Source organism: Populus nigra, chromosome 8 (assembly GCF_951802175.1).
Source record: "Populus nigra chromosome 8, ddPopNigr1.1, whole genome shotgun sequence".
NCBI lineage: Eukaryota > Viridiplantae > Streptophyta > Magnoliopsida > Malpighiales > Salicaceae > Populus > Populus nigra.
In genome coordinates, this window is record NC_084859.1 from 4,811,083 (window position 1) to 4,829,480 (window position 18,398).

Genomic DNA, 18,398 nt, shown 5'->3' on the forward strand with positions numbered 1-18,398 from the left:
TAGTATTTTTTTAATTAAAATTTCTATAAAATTATGATATGTATTATTGAAGAAACCGTTTAGGAACACGGTGTAAATCGCATTCTTAAAAAATTCAATTTTTTTTACCTAAAAGTTAATATGATTTGTATGTTTTGGATCGTTTTGATATGCTGATGTTAAAAATAATTTTTAAAAAATAAAAAAAAATCATTGACATGCATTTCGACACGAAAAGTTATTTGAAAAGCAACCGCTACCACACTACCAAACACCTTAGATTTAAAATGCCTCAGGATATACAACAACTCGACATATACATATGAATTAGATTTTAGCATGTATATAATCTAATACACACATATATTATATTATATGATGCATTTGTTCTCGAATTAGCTTATATGATAATTAGATTTAAATTAATATTTTTTTTTTTCATAAATCCTTTGACCAGCTAATCTTCTAAAAAAAACATGTAGCCAAGGGAAGCTTCCTCCTAAATTTATGGCTCATTACATGGGTCCATTTGTCAAGCAGTAGCATTATCTAACTCAAAGACCTTAGTATGATTTTCAGCAGAGGAGAGAGAAAAAGAAAAGAGGGAAGAAAAAGAAAAGGAAAGGAGGAGGAGGGAGAGATGGGTGTTTCTTTCTTCGTGGACTAAACCCCTGTTCGTCTCTCTAGTCCTTTTGTTTCCTTTTCTCTCCCCTCGTTAATTGAAACAACAGATTTTCTCTCTCTAAAACAAGCTTTCTTTTGTTTCTCTTGGCCTTTAGCACTTTCTTCCCCTTTGTTTCTTGATCTGCAACTATTTAGCTTCAGGTTTGCTCATGCACCTGCTCAAATGGGTCATTGCTATTTTTGCTAAAGACGGGCCTGCCTCCTGATTTCAGGTTGCCCTCTTCTCTTTTGGGTTCTTTATTTTCTTGTTTCTTGGTTGATGGCTTTTGTCTTGCTGTAACGTTCTTGCAAATCATTGACTTTTCTTTTTCTTTTTCGTTTCTTGTGGAGTTTTAAGGTTCTTGCTATTTTAAAGATTTTTTTTGTTGTTTTAGCCGGACAAACCATTCAATTTTCAGGATCTTTTGTAAATTTTGTAGCTTTAAATGAATGTAGATTTGTTCCCATGTGCGTCCTTCTGTTTGTTTAAATATTTATTCATTTCCTTATGAGGTTTCAAGTTTGCATAATCCGGGGATGAAAGATTTGAAAAATCCAATTTTGAATACGAATGCCTTTTATGGGATGTGGTGTTCTTGAATTCCAATGAATGAAGTATGATTCTTTCTTTTATTTGTGCTGAGTTACAACAATGATGTGATGTACTGTTGCAAGTTGACAAATGCATCCTGTATTTTGTTTGTTAAATTAGGCCTTAGAAGAAAGAATTGCCTATAAGCAGGACCAGTTGGTTTCTGCATTTAAAGCAAGATTTGGGGGTTGTTCTTTTCTAGGTATATTGAATCAGCTGCAAAAGTGCTTTCGAGATCAAATTTTGAGAGATGACACGGGGAAGGATAAGAGCAAGGCTCCGGCGGAGCCATCTCCACCCGTTCTCTTGCTTAAGGCCAAATGCCAACAACAGTGAGGGGCCGCATCCTTTACTAGGGCCTGGGTTCTCCAGAATTGTTCATTGCAACCAACCTCATAAGCACCAGAAAAAACCCTTGAAATACTGCTCAAATTATATATCTACCACCAAGTACAATATAGTTACATTCTTGCCCAAGGCACTGTATGAACAGTTCCATCGGCTTGCTAATCTCTATTTCCTAGTTGCTGCAGTTCTTTCACTTACAGCTGTTGCCCCATTCTCGCCTCTGAGCATGATTTTACCGTTGGCTTTTGTTGTTGGCCTTAGCATGGCAAAAGAAGCTCTAGAAGATTGGCGCAGGTTTACGCAGGATATGAAGGTTAATAGTCGGAAAGCTAGTGTTCATAAAGGCGGGGGTGTTTTTGGTTATAAGCCATGGCAGAAGATTCAGGTTGGTGATGTGGTGAAAGTGGAAAAAGACCAGTTTTTCCCTGCTGATTTGCTCCTGTTGTCAACTAGTTACGATGATGGGATTTGCTATGTGGAGACTATGAACTTAGATGGTGAGACTAACTTGAAGGTTAAGAGATCATTGGAGGTAACCTTGCCTTTGGAGGATGATGAGTCTTTCAAGAACTTTACAGGAATAATAAAGTGCGAAGATCCAAACCCCAATCTTTACACCTTTGTTGGTAATTTTGAGTACGAACGTCAGGATTATCCTCTTGACCCTACTCAGATTCTTCTTAGAGATTCAAAGCTCAGAAATACATCTTATGTATATGGAGTTGTGATATTCACTGGTTTTGATAGCAAAGTCATGCAGAACTCAACAAAGTCTCCTTCAAAAAGGAGCAAAATAGAGAAAAAAATGGACAAAATTATATACATCCTTCTCAGCCTTCTTGTACTGATTTCATCCATTAGTTCAATTGGCTTTGCTGTGAAGATAAAGTTTCAAATGCCAGACTGGACGTACATGCAACCCCGGAATGAAAATAATTTGTACGACCCTGACAATGCTGGCAAGTCTGGGGTAGCACATTTGATCACTGCTCTCATCCTTTATGGGTATTTAATACCCATTTCTCTCTATGTCTCAATTGAGATTGTGAAGGTGTTTCAAGCAAGGTTCATTAACCAAGACATACATATGTATGATGAAGAAACTGGCAATACTGCTCAAGCACGAACATCAAACTTAAATGAGGAGTTGGGTCAGGTCGACACTATCCTCTCTGATAAAACTGGCACCTTGACCTGTAATCAGATGGATTTTCTGAAGTGCTCCATTGCTGGTACTGCATATGGTGTGTCTTCTAGTGAAATTGAGGTTGCTGCAGCAAAACAGATGGCTATGGATCTTGAGGAGCAGGATACACAAAATACTAATGTTTTGAGGTATGGAAAAAGTGCACATAAGGAGGATAGCAGAGGAGGTCCAGAAATTGAACTCGAGAGTGTCATCACTTCTAAATGTGAAAATGATCAGAAGCCAGCAATAAAGGGATTTAATTTTGAGGATAGCCGGCTCATGGATGGAAATTGGTTGAATGAACGAAATCAAGAGGTCCTTTTGCTATTTTTCAGGATACTAGCAATATGTCAGACTGCTGTTCCTGAGCTGAATGAAGAGACTGGTATGTTTACATATGAAGCAGAATCACCTGACGAAGCAGCCTTTCTTGCTGCAGCAAGAGAATTTGGTTTTGAATTTTACAAAAGAACTCAATCAAGCGTGTTTATTCTTGAAAAATATGCACACCCAGGACGATTGATTGAAAGGTGAGGTTGCAAATTGACAATTCCATGTTTATTTAGCCCTTTTGTCCATCACTCCCTTTGATTAAAGGTATCTTAACATCTTAAATGTATCATGGTAATCTTGCAGAGAATTCAAAATTCTCAATTTATTGGAATTTACAAGCAAAAGGAAGCGAATGTCTGTAATTGTGCGGGATGAGGATGGTCAAATTTTACTCCTGTGCAAAGGTGCTGATAGGTTAGGCTCACAACTGTCTCTTACATGGTCTTTTGTAATCTTTAGCAATCGATGCATAAAGCATCTAGAATCTTCTACCATGGTCTTTAATAGGAAATTTAGGGGAAAAATATAGATAACTTTATTTTTATCTTTGCAATCCATTTGAATTATGCAGTGTAATATTTGATCGACTATCAAAGAATGGAAGAATATATGAGGAAACTACTGTTAAGCATTTGAATGAATATGGAGAAGCTGGGTTGCGTACACTGGCACTTGCTTATAAAAAGCTTGATGAGTCCGAGTATTCTGCATGGAACAATGAGTTTGTCAAAGTCAAAACTTCTATTAGCACTGATAGAGAAGCAATGCTTGAGCGGGTTGCAGATATGATGGAAAAGGATCTGATTCTTGTTGGTGCTACTGCCGTGGAGGACAAATTGCAAAAAGGGGTACATGATATAATTGTCTTGGAGACATGATTAAGATATTTCTTTTTGATACATTTCTGCTTATTTCCATTTTATTCACTCACCAGGTGCCCCAGTGCATAGACAAACTTGCACAAGCTGGTCTCAAGATTTGGGTTTTGACAGGGGATAAGATGGAAACTGCAATCAACATAGGGTTTGTCTCTTAGAGTCTACCTTCAAGGTTCCTTGTAATCTATGTCAATTTTATTTCAGAAGCTATAATTCCCCATTTTGTGCATGATGCAGATTTTCATGTAGTTTACTCCGCCAGGGCATGAAGCGGATCTGTATAACTGTAATGAACTCAGATGTGGTAGCTCAAGACTCAAAGCAGGTGATATACTTGGCCAAAGGGTACAGCAGTTTCCTTTCAGGGACTTGATTTCCTTTGATGCCTGAGTTTTTTGCCTTTCATCACCACACAGGCTGTGAAAGAGAATATTTTGATGCAAATCACCAATTCCTCTCAAATGGTCAAGCTGCAAAAGGATCCACATGCTGCATTTGCGTTAATTATTGATGGAAAATCTTTATCCTATGCTCTAGAGGATGATATGAAGCATCATTTCTTAGCGTTGGCTGTTGGCTGTGCATCTGTCATATGCTGTCGTGTCTCTCCCAAGCAGAAGGCACTGGTATGAAACTTTTTCCCCTTAATTAGTGGACTTTCTTCCAGAATGTATTTTCTTGTCTTGAATCATCAAATTGACAGTGCCCTTATAGAGAGATATGCATTCTTTTGTTGGGTTTTAATTTGTTCAATTTGTTGATACAGGTAACAAGATTAGTAAAGGAAGGAACTAAAAAAACCACATTAGCGATAGGTGATGGTGCAAATGATGTTGGGATGATTCAAGAAGCTGACATTGGAGTTGGCATCAGTGGGGTGGAAGGTATGCAGGTTGGTAACATGTCTAACTAATTCTACTGGCATGCAGCCTCTTAAAAATGATATTGCCTTTTCCTCCGAGGAGAAATCTTTGTACCTTCTATGCTCACCTGCTGTTATTTCCAGCTGTTTCTAGGCAGTATCTGTCACTTAAAATTTCATGTCCTGCTGATATTTAAATTGGGTTGGACACGTAACATCATGCTTGTCTGCCATCTTTGGTCTCAAATTGGAACTAAGATCAAAATATTATGCTGAACCTTTGCTTTCTTTATCCATTCCAACTTCACCATTTTCTCATAACTTCTTGTGGTTGTTGAGTGAAGAAACAGAGCATCAAGCTTTGCTTATGTGCAAGCTTCTAATTTTCCACTGAAGCTTACGTATTTTCAAATGGATTTACAGGCTGTGATGGCGAGTGATTTTTCTATTTCCCAGTTTCGGTTTCTTGAAAGACTTTTGGTAGTCCATGGACACTGGTGCTACAAGAGAATTGCACAGATGGTAATAATCAAGAGACTATATCATGCTTCCTTTTATGCATTTGATATGTTTGCATCCACTGCACTGACGTGTACACCACATGCTTAGCTATTCTCTTTTTGTTGTTTCATTGAATGGGTTCTTTTGCTTTCAGATTTGCTATTTCTTCTACAAAAATATAGCATTCGGCCTTACGCTTTTCTACTTTGAGGCATTCACGGCCTTTTCTGGGCAGTCAGTTTACAATGACTGGTACATGCTATTGTTCAATGTCATTCTTACCTCATTGCCTGTCATTTCACTTGGAGTTTTTGAACAAGATGTGTCTTCTGAGGTCTGCTTGCAGGTTAGTCCCATTAATTACTTAGCTAATTCCAATGCAAATTTTGTACCAGTTATCTCTCTGCTACAAAAATAATGTTATTTCCCCATTATGCAGTTCCCAGCATTGTATCAGCAAGGGACCAAAAACTTGTTTTTTGATTGGTATCGAATACTTGGGTGGATGGGTAATGGTTTGTATTCCTCTCTTGTCATTTTCATCCTAAATATCGTGATCTTTTATAACCAAGCATTCCGTGCTGGAGGCCAAACTGCTGATATGGCTGCTGTGGGTGCTACAATGTTCTCCTGCATCATCTGTGCTGTGAACTGCCAGATTGCGCTCACGATGAGCCACTTTACATGGATACAACATCTCTTTGTCTGGGGAAGCGTTGCCACTTGGTACTTGTTTCTGTTACTTTACGGTCTGATGCCTCCATCTTATTCGGGGGACGTCTACAGACTTTTAGTTGAAGTTCTTGGTCCGGCACCCATTTACTGGAGTACCATCCTCTTGGTAACAGTCGCATGTATTGTGCCTTACCTGGTTCACATATCATTCCAAAGATGTTTCAATCCAATGGATCATCATATCATCCAAGAAATCAAGTACTATAAGAAGGATGTTGAGGACCAACACATGTGGAGAAGGGAACGATCCAAGGCAAGACAAGAAACGAAGATTGGGTTCACAGCAAGGGTAGATGCAAAGATCAGACAATTCAAAGGGAAGCTGCAGAAGAAGTCTTTTTCGCAAAATTGTATGCCTTCCCCATCTTAATATAAAATCAAGTCTATTTTTTTTTCCGGTTGTTCTTGGAAAGTTTTTAGTGTTTTTGGCCTTAGGCTTTTTGATTCGTTTCTTAGCAATTCTTTGTCCGGTTGTAGTGGGTTCGTGCTCCCCAGTTCATTTCACAGAAAGCAATCCAGTATTGTATGTACACTAACTTATGGTTTGAAAAGTTAACAGCTTGTGAAAATAGTTGAAATTTTGTTGTCTTTGCTTCCTTGTCTTCTCCCTGTGCCCTTCTTCCTGTATAAAAATACAATATGAGCTGATTGACATCTCTGAATCTGCTATTAACTTTCTATATTTTCTTACACTCATAAAATGTCTCCTCGCCATGACAAATAAGGGAAGGAAAAACATAAAAGGGCCATTTAGGTGTAATGCAATTATTACAATTACAAGGTATGCTTAAAAATGGTTTGGTAAATCGATGTTTCAATCCACAATATTGAATTGTTCTCATACTTTTTTTTTTCAATTGTATTTGCCATTCTTGATTTCATGATTATTTTGTCAAAATTTATGAATGAAAAAAAAATCATTAATAAAGAACAAAAGTATAAAACATGAAGAAACTCTATAGCTAATATCAAATTTGGTACAAAGAGTTCTTTTGGTATTAGACTGACCGAGTTTAGTTTAGACAAGTTTATTGGCTGTGCTTCGCAGTGGGTCAATATTAATTCTTTTTTAAATGTAAAAAAATATTAAGAATATAGAGAATGACCTAAGTTACTTGGATCTAGCAACCATGCTTCCACAAACTACCATTTCCACTATGGACCAAGCAAGGGCTGAGCTTGGCAGCCGGCATGGTGGGGAAGCCTTTATCCTGTGATGAGCAAACAAACAACTGCATAAGGCTAGAATATGCAAGAGTATGTGTGGAGATTACAGCTGCTCTCCCTCTCATTCACATGTATGATATTGTAAGCCTTCTCTCTAATGAACCCATCACAGTTGAGGGTAAAATATGAGTGGAAGCCACCAAGATGCAACCAGTGCAAAGTGTTTGGTTATTCTTGCCCTACTCTGCAGGTGCCCCCAAGGTTGTCAATTCCGTTTCGGTAGGTGTTTCGTTTTTTTAATTGGAACGGAATGTTTCAGTTTCGGAGTGTTTCGGCGTGCCGTTTCGGGGTTGTACTGTTCACACACACACACACATATATATATATATATATATATATATATATATATATATATATATATATTCAACAAACATAATTTAAATTCAAGATAAATTAATTATAAATTATGCAATACAAACACAATGCCAAACAAATATAATTTCAAAATTTAAAATATTTCTAAATAGTCAAGATTAAATAGATCTTTAACTTAAAGTAATTCAACTTAAACAAAATATCAAAATATTATGAAAGTAAAATGTTTTAACACAAATATTTTAAATATAAAGTTAGGTCAATGTCATTAAGGCTAATGAAATCTAAACCATCCCTTATTTTGCTCAAATTCCTACAAAGTATAAACATGAAAAAAACAACATAAATATAAACCATATATATTAGTGATAAATCTAATTTTAAAAAATTAATATCATTGTTAATGAAAATAGTAATAATAATTTTCAATGTTATTATTAATATCATTGTTATAGAAAATAGTAATAAAAAAGAGCTTTTTATAATTTGGTGGTTTAATTAATTAAATTGAATAAGGTTCAATTTGATTCAATGGCTTTTCAAGAGCGGAACGGAACATGTGGAATGGAACCGGAACGTTTCGGGCGGAATTTAGCCGAAAAATCCGGAACGGACCGAGATTTAAAATGAGATGAAATTTGTTCCGTTTTGTTCTGTTTTTTGAATTGGTATGGAATGTTTCGGCCATTCCGGGCGGAACGGAACGGAATTGACAACCTTGGGTGCCCCCCACCCCTCGGCGCGGACTTAGGCCAAACCAAATTAGAAACAAGTTTGCCCTATGAACAACCAAAACCATAAAAGTCCCCACCCATCCCCATCCCTAATAGCTCCCTCTACCTTGACAAAAACCACTCAACCTCCCTTAACTAGTCTAAACACAAACCATTCACCAAACACACCTCCCACCTACAGACACTTCCACCCCCCTCAGACACTAACAAGGCTAAAAGACTTGGGATCAAGTCATGAATAATGTAATGACATTCTTGCTATTGAAAAAATTCACCTACCCATTGCTGGTTTTGAGGATTTTATAGTAAGCAGAATGGACATCTTTAGAACTTAAAAAGAGGCCTCAACTTTAACCAAAGATCTAACCACACACACCTTGGAACAATTAAGCCATCACAAAGAATAGCAAGATGAGTTTCCCCCTCCTCCCTCAGTCACAAAGAAAAAAGGAGGTAAGAAACATAAAGAGGCTAAGGGCCTCTAACTTTTGTTACACTCAACCCCCCAACCAATAAATGTTCAGTATATAAAATTGGAACATTAAGGGCCTTAATGGCCTAAAAAAATAGAAAGGCCTTAATGGCCTAAAAAATAGAAAATGGTTTAAGAGTGGATCAACAAAAACATGATATCATAGGTTTATTGAAAACCAAAATAGCCTCCAACTACATGGATACAGTAGAAGTCGGATTAGGATTACATAATTGGAAATTCATATCCAATGTTAGTCCTACTAACCATTGTCGCATATTAGTTGGTTGGAACCCTCAAAAACTCCATTTAGAATGCACACATAAAACTTAACAATGGATTACTTATGACACAACCTTTTCAAACAACAACAACTTCCTTAGAATAAGCTTCATATATGGACATAATACCCTAGCTGAAAGAGAAGTCATGTGGAATCATATCAGCCTTTAAAGCCCCTAGAATTCCATTTTTCCCTGGATCTTAATGGGGGATTTTAATGCTACCATGAGACCACGTGATCGAGTAAAGGAGAGTACTGGATGACACAACCACCACAATGATTTCATCAATTGTACTCAACAGGCCAAACTCACGCAAGTTCCCTACTCGGGCATGAGATACACTTGGCATAATGGCTAAACAGGGGACAATATCATATAGAAGATGCTTGATTGGATATTTAGGAATCCCTCATTTCATAGCCAATAACCAGCTGCTCATTCTCACTTTATGCTAAAGGACCTATTAGATAACAGTGTCATGATACTCAAGCTTGATCCTCTAAACCATAGATTGTGCTCCCCATTCAAATTCCTGAATCTATGGGCTGATCATGAAGACTTTCTTCCTGCAGTTAACTCTGTCTGGCATACACCAATTCAAGGAAATCTAATGTATCAACTCACTTCCAAGCTTTGACTACTGAAGAACCATCTAAAAACTTTTCATAAACACCACTCTAGCCACATCTCTAGTAGAGTGGCCAAAGCCAAAGAAGAATGAGATATAACTCAACTACAGTTGGATCAGAATCCAACAGGAAATGAGCCGAGGATAAATGAAAGGAGACTGGCTAGGAAATACAAACAACTTTGTAATGATGAGAAAGCCTATTTCAAGCAAAAATCTAGAGTCCAATGGCTTCATCTTAGGGATAAAAATACCAATTTCTTCCAAAAATCCCTGATTTATTGGCAAAGCCGAAACAAGATCCACCTCATTAATGATCAGTAGAGGATGGGCAAAATGGCAATTGATTACTATAAGGATCTCTTTTCAGCACCTATCCCACCATCAGGACATAATACATCCCAGTACTTCCCTCCACCCTAAAATGGAGTAGAACTAGATAAGCAAATTACTAATAAGGAGATCAAAGAAGCTCTGAACTCTATCTTAGATGATAAGGCTCCAGGGTCGAATGGCTACACTGCATTGTTCTTCAAATGCAACTAGGCCATAACAGGAGAAGATTTCAAAGTAGCTATTAGGTACTTCTTCAATCATCCCTTTATATCCTGGTGTGTTAATGCCACAAGCATAGTGCTAATTCTAAAAACTAAGACTCTCTCCTACATGAATGATTATCGACCAATAGCATGCTACAATGTCATATATAAATGCATCTCTAAAATCATAGTGACTAGATTGAAGACAACCCTATTAGACATCATAGGTCCCTTTAGTCAGCTTTCATTCCAGGAAGATAAATTTTAGATGCTTTACTACTGTCATAAGAGCTGCTTCATAACTACCATATGCCAAAAGGCTTTGCTAGATGTGCATTAAAGGTAGATATTAATAAGGCATTTGATACAGTAAGCTGACAATTCATCATAGAAGGGCTGAAGGCTATTGGCATCCCATCAACTATGGTAAACTGGATTGAAGTATGCATTACCATGCATCACTTCTCCATTAACCTAAATAGGGAATTACATGGATTCTTCAAATCAAATAGAGGAATTCAACAAGGAGGACCCTTTGTTACCCTATCTTTTTATTCTAGCAATGGAAGGGTTGGGTGACATATTGAGGAAAGACACATAACATCCCGACTTATCCATCACTAGATATGTAAGGAGAATACTATCATACACCTCAACTTCATGGATGACTTGATGATGTTCTATCATGCTGATCAAAACTCAGTATGAATCCTTAAACACTGACTTGAAAAAATTTGCTATGCTTTCAGGACTTTCAATTAATCATACCAAAAGTTCCCTATACTTGTCAAAGGTGGATGGGCAGCTTCAGGAATCAATCCAGCAACAACTGGGATTCCAGCAGAAAGCACTTCCTATGAAATATCTAGGAGTCCCTTTCATCACAACCCTCTTAACATAAAGAAATTACCTGTCATTGATGGAGAGAATCACTTCTAGAATCAAGTCATGGACCTCCTCAGTGCTCAACTATGCAAGAAGGCTCCAACTCATTAAATTAGTCTTTTTCTTAATTCAGGTATACTGTACTACAATTTTCATTCTTCCTCGAGCTACAATCAAAAAGTGGGAAAGCAGCCACATTAAAACATATATCCTTTGGAAAGACACCTCCTTCAATGCATTAGGAGCTAAGGTAGCATGGACATCAATATGCTTCTCTAAAAAAGAAAGAGGTATGAGAATAAAACGACTGCACACATGGAATAAAGCAGCCACATTAAAACATATATGGCATCTCCTGACAGATCAGCAGTTAATATGATCTACCTGGATTCAAACCAATCTTCTTAGAATATGCTTCTTTTGGACCATCAAAATGCCTTTTAACCCTTCATGGTCTTGGAGAAAGATCTTGCAAAGTAAAGAATGGTGCAGAGGGTAGATGATCGCATGCATTGGAAATGGGGAAGCAACATTCTTGTGGTATGACTATTGGCTACCAGAAGGAAGAAGAATCTGTGACTTCCTTCCTTATAGGATATTCTCCTCCATAAGACTACCATGGAATGCCAAGGTGGTTAATATCATCAACAAGGAAAGATAAAAATTTTGAAGAAGCCATCAAGACCTTTAGTCTATCTAGAATGCTATAACAATCAATCTAGCTTCAAATAAAAATGATCACTTAGTTTGGAAAGAGAATAATAAAGGAAAATTCATCATAGACTCGGCTTGGGACATGATTAGGGAATCTAGACCCCCTAACACCATCCACCATCTCCTATGGTACCTTGGACATATTCCATGACAAGCTTTTATCTTATAGCTAGCCCTCCAGAATAGGTTGTAGACCATGAACAACCTTTAAGGATAACAAATAACCAAATATGCATGTTATGTTGTAGACAAAATGAAACGCATGATCACTTGTTCTTTCAATGCCACTACACCAGATCAATTTAGGAAGCCATCTCAAGATAGCCTAGAATCTAGTGGCCTAATATGCAGTGGAACAACCTTCTACAATGGACAACTACAAACTTCATGAAGAGGAAGAATATAACACACATCATAGCTCAGCTAATCCTCTCTACCACAGTATATTACATTTGGTTTGAAAGGAATAACAGGATTTTTAGCAGCAATCTCCACTCTCCTGAAAATATCAGCACTGAGATCCTCCAACTTATTAGGATTCATTTGGCAAACATAGGCACCAAATGGCTAATCTCAGACGTCATCTGAGAGACAGGGAACATGCAGAACCCATAATGCATTCCATCAGACTCTAAGATCAAACTACATGTGTCCATTTCCTTTTTGTGTAATGTTAGGCCTGTGAGGTGGAAATGACATATAGGCTTTTTAGGGCAAATATGCCTTTATTTTCCCTGTTGTATGTATTTCCTCCGTTACATGTATTTTTTTCTTAGACATAGAAGATTTCAGTAGTGGCAAGGTTTTTTTTTCTCCTGTTTTATTAGTCTGAGGCATGCTCCTTGGATTTTGTAAATATGTTTTATTCAATACATCTTAACTTTCCAAAACCCAAGTCTACTTGAACAACAACAACCATGTCAGGCTCAAATGTCTTGGGTCTAACAAACATGCTAGACCCACGTTGCTTGGGTCTGGCAAACATGCATGACCTTAATAATAATAATAATAGTTAATAGTAATTGTGATTATGATATAAATAACAACAACCATGCCAAGCCTAAGTGTTTTGGGCCTGACAAACCATGCCACAACCAAGGTGCTTAGGTCTGACAACCATGCCTAATCCAAGTTTAGTTGGGTCTGGCAACATGTCAGGCTCATGTTTACTTGAATAATCATAACAACAATAACAACAATAATTAATAGTAATTTGTGATTGTGATAATAACAACAACAACTATGCTAGACCCAAGCGCCTTGGGTCTGGAAAACCATGCCATACCCAAGGTGCTTGGTTCTGACAACCATACCTAATTCAAGTTTAGTTGGGTCTGGCAACATGCCAGACTTACGCTACTTGGGTCTGACAAACATGTCTGACCAAAGTTTACTTGTGTTTGATAACATAACATACTCATAATATTTGGGTTTGGAAAACATGTCAAACCCATATTACTTATGTCTGACAACCTTGTCAGATCTAAGTGTTTTAGTTCTAACATTAAACATAGTTACCAGACCCAAGTAAACAACAAAGAGAGGATAATTGTGCACTTTAGTTGTCAAGAGAGAGAAAAAAGAAAAAAACGCAAACAATCAATCCCTTACGGCAATCCTACCATGCGCCACTCCATGTTGAAGAAGGCACAACTGCACATTTAGTTATATGATACATGGGCAGATTTGGCCATTGGGAAGCATCTCAAGCGCCTCCTTAATGGCGGGGACTTCGCCCACTCGTTGGGCGTGTGAAACACGTGCCAGCAGCTTTTTGATTAAAAAATAAAAAATATATTGTGAAAAATACTAAAACACCCCCATGGTCCTCTTAATTAACCAAAATACCCCTGAAGGCAAAGCTTCATTTTTGTCTTTTCTAAGGCTAAAAACGTTATTTGCTTGTACTTGAAAATTAGAAAAACCTAGATACTCTTGTGGAAGAAAGTCAAAGAAACGTTTATCCATTCACAAAAAGATGAGAAATTAAAAGTGAAACTGCTATTATAATCCACATTGAAATGTTTTTTGATTTATAGTGATTTCCCCAAACCATTTAGCTTTTGTTATAATATATTTATTTTTATTTGGTTGGTTTTTGTTTTTTTAAGTTATTTTGGAGTGTTTAGGGTTGATAAGTTGTTTATGAAGGTTTTTATAATGTGTGTTTAGGTGAAAATGACTTGAAAAATAGGTTTTTAGGTCAACTCCCTCTGATTTTCTAGCCATTGTCGCCAGTAGAGAACAACTTGCCTACTTAAAAACAAAAACCCAGAAGTGGATGACACCTGTTATTAAGGAAAAAAAATGTTTTTTTTTAAAAACCTAAGTGCATGACACACCTTGGGTTTTTTTAGGCCAGACACTTATCTTTTTTTTTTCCTTTTTTATTGATTTTTTCTCAATGTCTTCCTTAAAAAATGGGTTTTAGTTTATTTTTTATTGACTCTTTTTTTTCAATTTTATCCTCTAACATTTTGTTATTTTGAATTGGGTTTTATAATTTATTTTGATTTGCTTTTTGTAGATCATCATAGTCTTAAATAAACGTTCTAAAATCCCATTGAAAGTAAAAAAAAAATGGCATCAAATGGCATTTTTATACTTTCACAATGATTTTTTTGTTATTAGAATGTCAGCTAAGGAAAAATTTGGTATTTGACCAAATACAGAAAATAATAAATAATTAAAAAGCATATTGAAATGACCAAAATGCCCTTAAAAGAAAAAAAAATGGAGTCATGGGGCTTTTTTGTCCTTTCATGATAATTTTTTTGTTATTATCAAGTCAGCTTATGGGCAATTTGGTATTTGAATAAATATAAAAAAATTATAGCTTAACCCTATTTATTGTTGATATTTCAACTCTAGTCTTTATTCTATTGATTTTTAATTTTTATTCTTGACTCTTTTGTAAAAGTTTTATTGGTTTTTAATTTCATCATTCAATCCAAATGATGATATTATGTTTTATAATTTGGTCCTCATTATTTTGATTTCTAATTTGTTTTAATCTTTATGTAAATGTTATTATTCTTTTCAATTTCACCATTCAATCAAAAAATTATTTTTATTTTTATTTTTTTATGTCAATTTTCATCCTCATTCTTTTGATTGTTTTTGGTCATTTTGATAAATTGATGTTTTCAATCTCACTATTCAATCAAATATAAAATTTATTTGTATTTTAATTTTCATCCTCATTTTTTTATTTGCTATTTTAAAAAATTCTTTTGTATAATTAATTTTTTTTATCCTTAAATATTTGATTGATTGAAAATAGATATGGTGTTTCGAGTCTAATGACTCAGGTCACAAGTTTGGAAAGTTAAAATGTGTTTTTACTGTTTTTTAAAAAGGGCTTTATAATTGTCATTATTTTTTATTGGCTTATTCCAATCAAAAAGGGTTTCGGGGGATATCACATGTTGTCATTTCCTCTTTTTTTTCTATTTAATTGAAATAAAACCAGCCTGAGTCGCACATTTTCTTTTCTTTTTTAAAACATGCTTGTGACATCTAAATATAACTTTTTATGGAAAAAAGACACAAAAGCTAGTCTATATCAAATTTCTATTAATAAAGCTACTCTAAGTCTCCGATTAAATTTGCATATGCTTTTGTTAGAGTAACAAGTTTTGGAGTGAAAATCACTTTCTTTTTGTTATTTTATTTTTCTACAAAGAAATAACACCACCCCCACTCCACTTAATGACCAAGCTCATAAATAGTGTTTGGTTATTATCTTGTAACAAAAAAAATAAAATAAAGATAATGAAGATAAAATAGATAAGTATGAAATAAAGACAAAACAAAATTGTGGTGTATAAAACAGAGTGACTGTTACTGATCATGCTTGCTTATAATGGATAAGACAATATAAAATATTTTTTTTATTTTACCTTTAATATGTAGTAGTTTCAAACTTAGATATTTAAAAAATATTTAGATATTATTTTTTTACTTTAATATAATTTTATATCGAGAGTTGAAATTAATAATATTATTATAATCCTAGTTATAAGACCTAGACTAGCTTGATGGGTTGACCCAAAACCTAACTAACTCAAGGCTTGGATCGGTCCACTTTAAAAAAAAAATAGAGGAAGAATTGACATCACCTAACCCGATCAAAAACTCAGAATAAAACACTAATAAAAAAACCCGTTGATTTTTCTTGAATTGTTTTTGGCAAAACAAGGTTGTTTTGATTTTTAAAAAAAAACTTTTTTGGATCAACCCTCTCGTCTTGTGACCCGGTCAACCCCTAAGTTGATTTTAAAACTACAATAACAACCATTTTTATTCTTAGATTGACCCGAGTTGACCCTATTTACCTATGACCCAGGTCTTGCCCCGAGTTGACTCTTGAATTGAGTTTTAAAATTATAATAATAACCACTTTTATCATTATGTTAACTCGAGTCAACAATCAACCCGACCCATGATCTGGGGTTTGCTTCAAGTCAGCTCTCAAGTCAGCTTTCAAAACTATAATAACAAACCACTTTTAATATTATATTGATTCAGGTCAATATAACTCGTAACCTGAGCCTCGCTCCATGACTTAGATCTTACTTGGATCGATCCTCGAATTTTGTTTTAAAAATATAATAATAACTACTTTTATCATTTCTTAACCTGGATCAACCCAACATGAGACTCAGACCTTGACCCAGGTTTACCCCCCGAGTTGACTTTTAAAACTATAATAATAATTATTTTTATCTTTACATATCTTAATTTGACAATTTTGAAATTGAAAGTTTTTTACAATGATATTTTAGGAATAAAAAATAAAAAATATTGTCTTTCGAGATATGTCCTCTTTGTATCTCATATTTTGAAAATATAGAAATTCATTCCAAAATTATCTTAGAGACATATTTATTTTTATATCTTTATCTTTTCAACTAAATATATTTTTATTTTTATCATTTTTGTATTTTTTATTCCGAGACAATAACAAAATACTATGCTAAAGACTCTTTGAAATTATTAGAATAAAAGAGAAGACACAATTAATTGGTTTAAATGTAGTAACACCTTTTATCTTTTTAAGACTTGAAATTATACTTCGAAATAACAAGGCTCTTAAATAAATAAAAGTTTTGTTTCTTAAACATTCCGAATAACTGCCAACGTTATTTAACTTAAATGTATTTAATTAATTAATTTCTGCAAAGAAATTTTAAAACAAAACTAGTAGGAAATAATTGTATTAGCAACTTTTAGCTTTAATTATAAAGTGTAAATCTTTAATATTTAATAAATAAAACCCATAAGAGAATATCCACCAAAATGGTAAAAGAGAAAATGGTGACAGGAGGATGAAGATGAGGAAGCAAGTATACAAAGGGATCTTTTGAAATAGGAAACGTTGGAATATCTTGAAAACATCCAACAAAAAAAAACATCTTGCTCTGAGATTTATGTCAGCGTTACCTACACAGTACACCTTGTCCCCTGTATCAAAGTTTAGGTAGCCCATTAGTAATAGTTTGGATTAAAAAAATTATTTTTTTTATAATTTTAGGTTCGAGTCGTATAATTACTTATATAATAATTACTGGAGGTTTACATGGTTGTTAACTTCAGGGTTTATGGGATTAGTCGAGCTGTGCGCAAGCTGGCTCGGACAATCAAGTTAAACTAAAAAAAAAGCTTAGAAATTTAGTAACAATTTGAATAAAATATTATAACTTCCTTTTATTAATTGATGTTCGGGTTAGTTTACGCGTATCTCGACTAATCTTACAGGTTTTAAAGTTAACGATCATGTAAGCCTTCAATAGCCCCGAGACTTGTAGGACTCGAACTGGTGATCTCTAAAAAAATAAATTCAGGACCTGATCAGTTGAAATACACCCCTTAAAATCAATATTATAATTTTAATATATATAGAGAGAGAGGATTAGATGCATTTTTAATTCAAATTAAATAAGATAATACACATCTAATTTAATCGAATTTAAATTGAATCAATAGTTATCAATTTTAATCTTCCACACAAATGATTTTGAATTGAAAGCATTGAAAAAATCATGCAAAAACTAACAAATTTAGCTTAGATTATTAAACTCCTATGATCATAACTTCTCAATTAAAAAAAGAAAAAAACTCCTTGATAATAACCAACAACGTATGGTGTATGATCTTGTTATTGTCGTATATGTTTTTAGCTATCGTCACCAATTCTGTCAAACATGTCATTATATATATTAAAAGGAAATGTTTTTTTACTATAAAAAATAGTACAATTAATTTTTTCTCTAAATTTTTTATTGTAATGGTGGCAAATCTGTAATTTTTTAATTTTAAAAATAATTTATCTTATATTTTTTTTTATACTGATATTTTTATCTTTTTATACTTGGTCTATTTATCACCGTTTTTTTCTTATCTTTATTTTTTTTAATATTTTTTTAGTTTTTTCATTTTTGTTTTTTAATTTTTTTCTTGAAAAAATATTATTTTTTATTCTTTACATTTTGAATAGTTATCACTTTATATTTGACCT

At 34.5% G+C, this 18,398-nt stretch overlaps 1 protein-coding gene across 3 annotated transcripts; it reads left to right on the top strand.

The window, feature by feature from the left end:
* Positions 1 to 509: 509 nt before the first annotated feature.
* On the top strand, positions 510 to 6,671 carry LOC133702246 (probable phospholipid-transporting ATPase 4). Of its 3 annotated transcripts, none has more exons than XM_062126542.1 (11): positions 510 to 875; positions 1,355 to 3,301; positions 3,408 to 3,518; positions 3,676 to 3,952; positions 4,039 to 4,127; positions 4,220 to 4,307; positions 4,399 to 4,608; positions 4,749 to 4,874; positions 5,268 to 5,366; positions 5,500 to 5,691; positions 5,785 to 6,671. In XM_062126542.1, exons 2-11 carry the CDS (start codon positions 1,485 to 1,487, stop codon positions 6,448 to 6,450), a joined length of 3,675 nt encoding a protein of 1,224 aa, XP_061982526.1. In that variant the 5' UTR covers positions 510 to 875; positions 1,355 to 1,484; the 3' UTR covers positions 6,451 to 6,671. The 3 variants fall into 3 exon arrangements, with proteins under 3 accessions (XP_061982526.1, XP_061982528.1, XP_061982529.1); XM_062126544.1 differs by having other exon boundaries at positions 1,437 to 3,301; XM_062126545.1 differs by lacking the exon at positions 510 to 875 and having other exon boundaries at positions 905 to 3,301.
* The last annotated feature ends 11,727 nt before the right edge of the window (positions 6,672 to 18,398 follow it).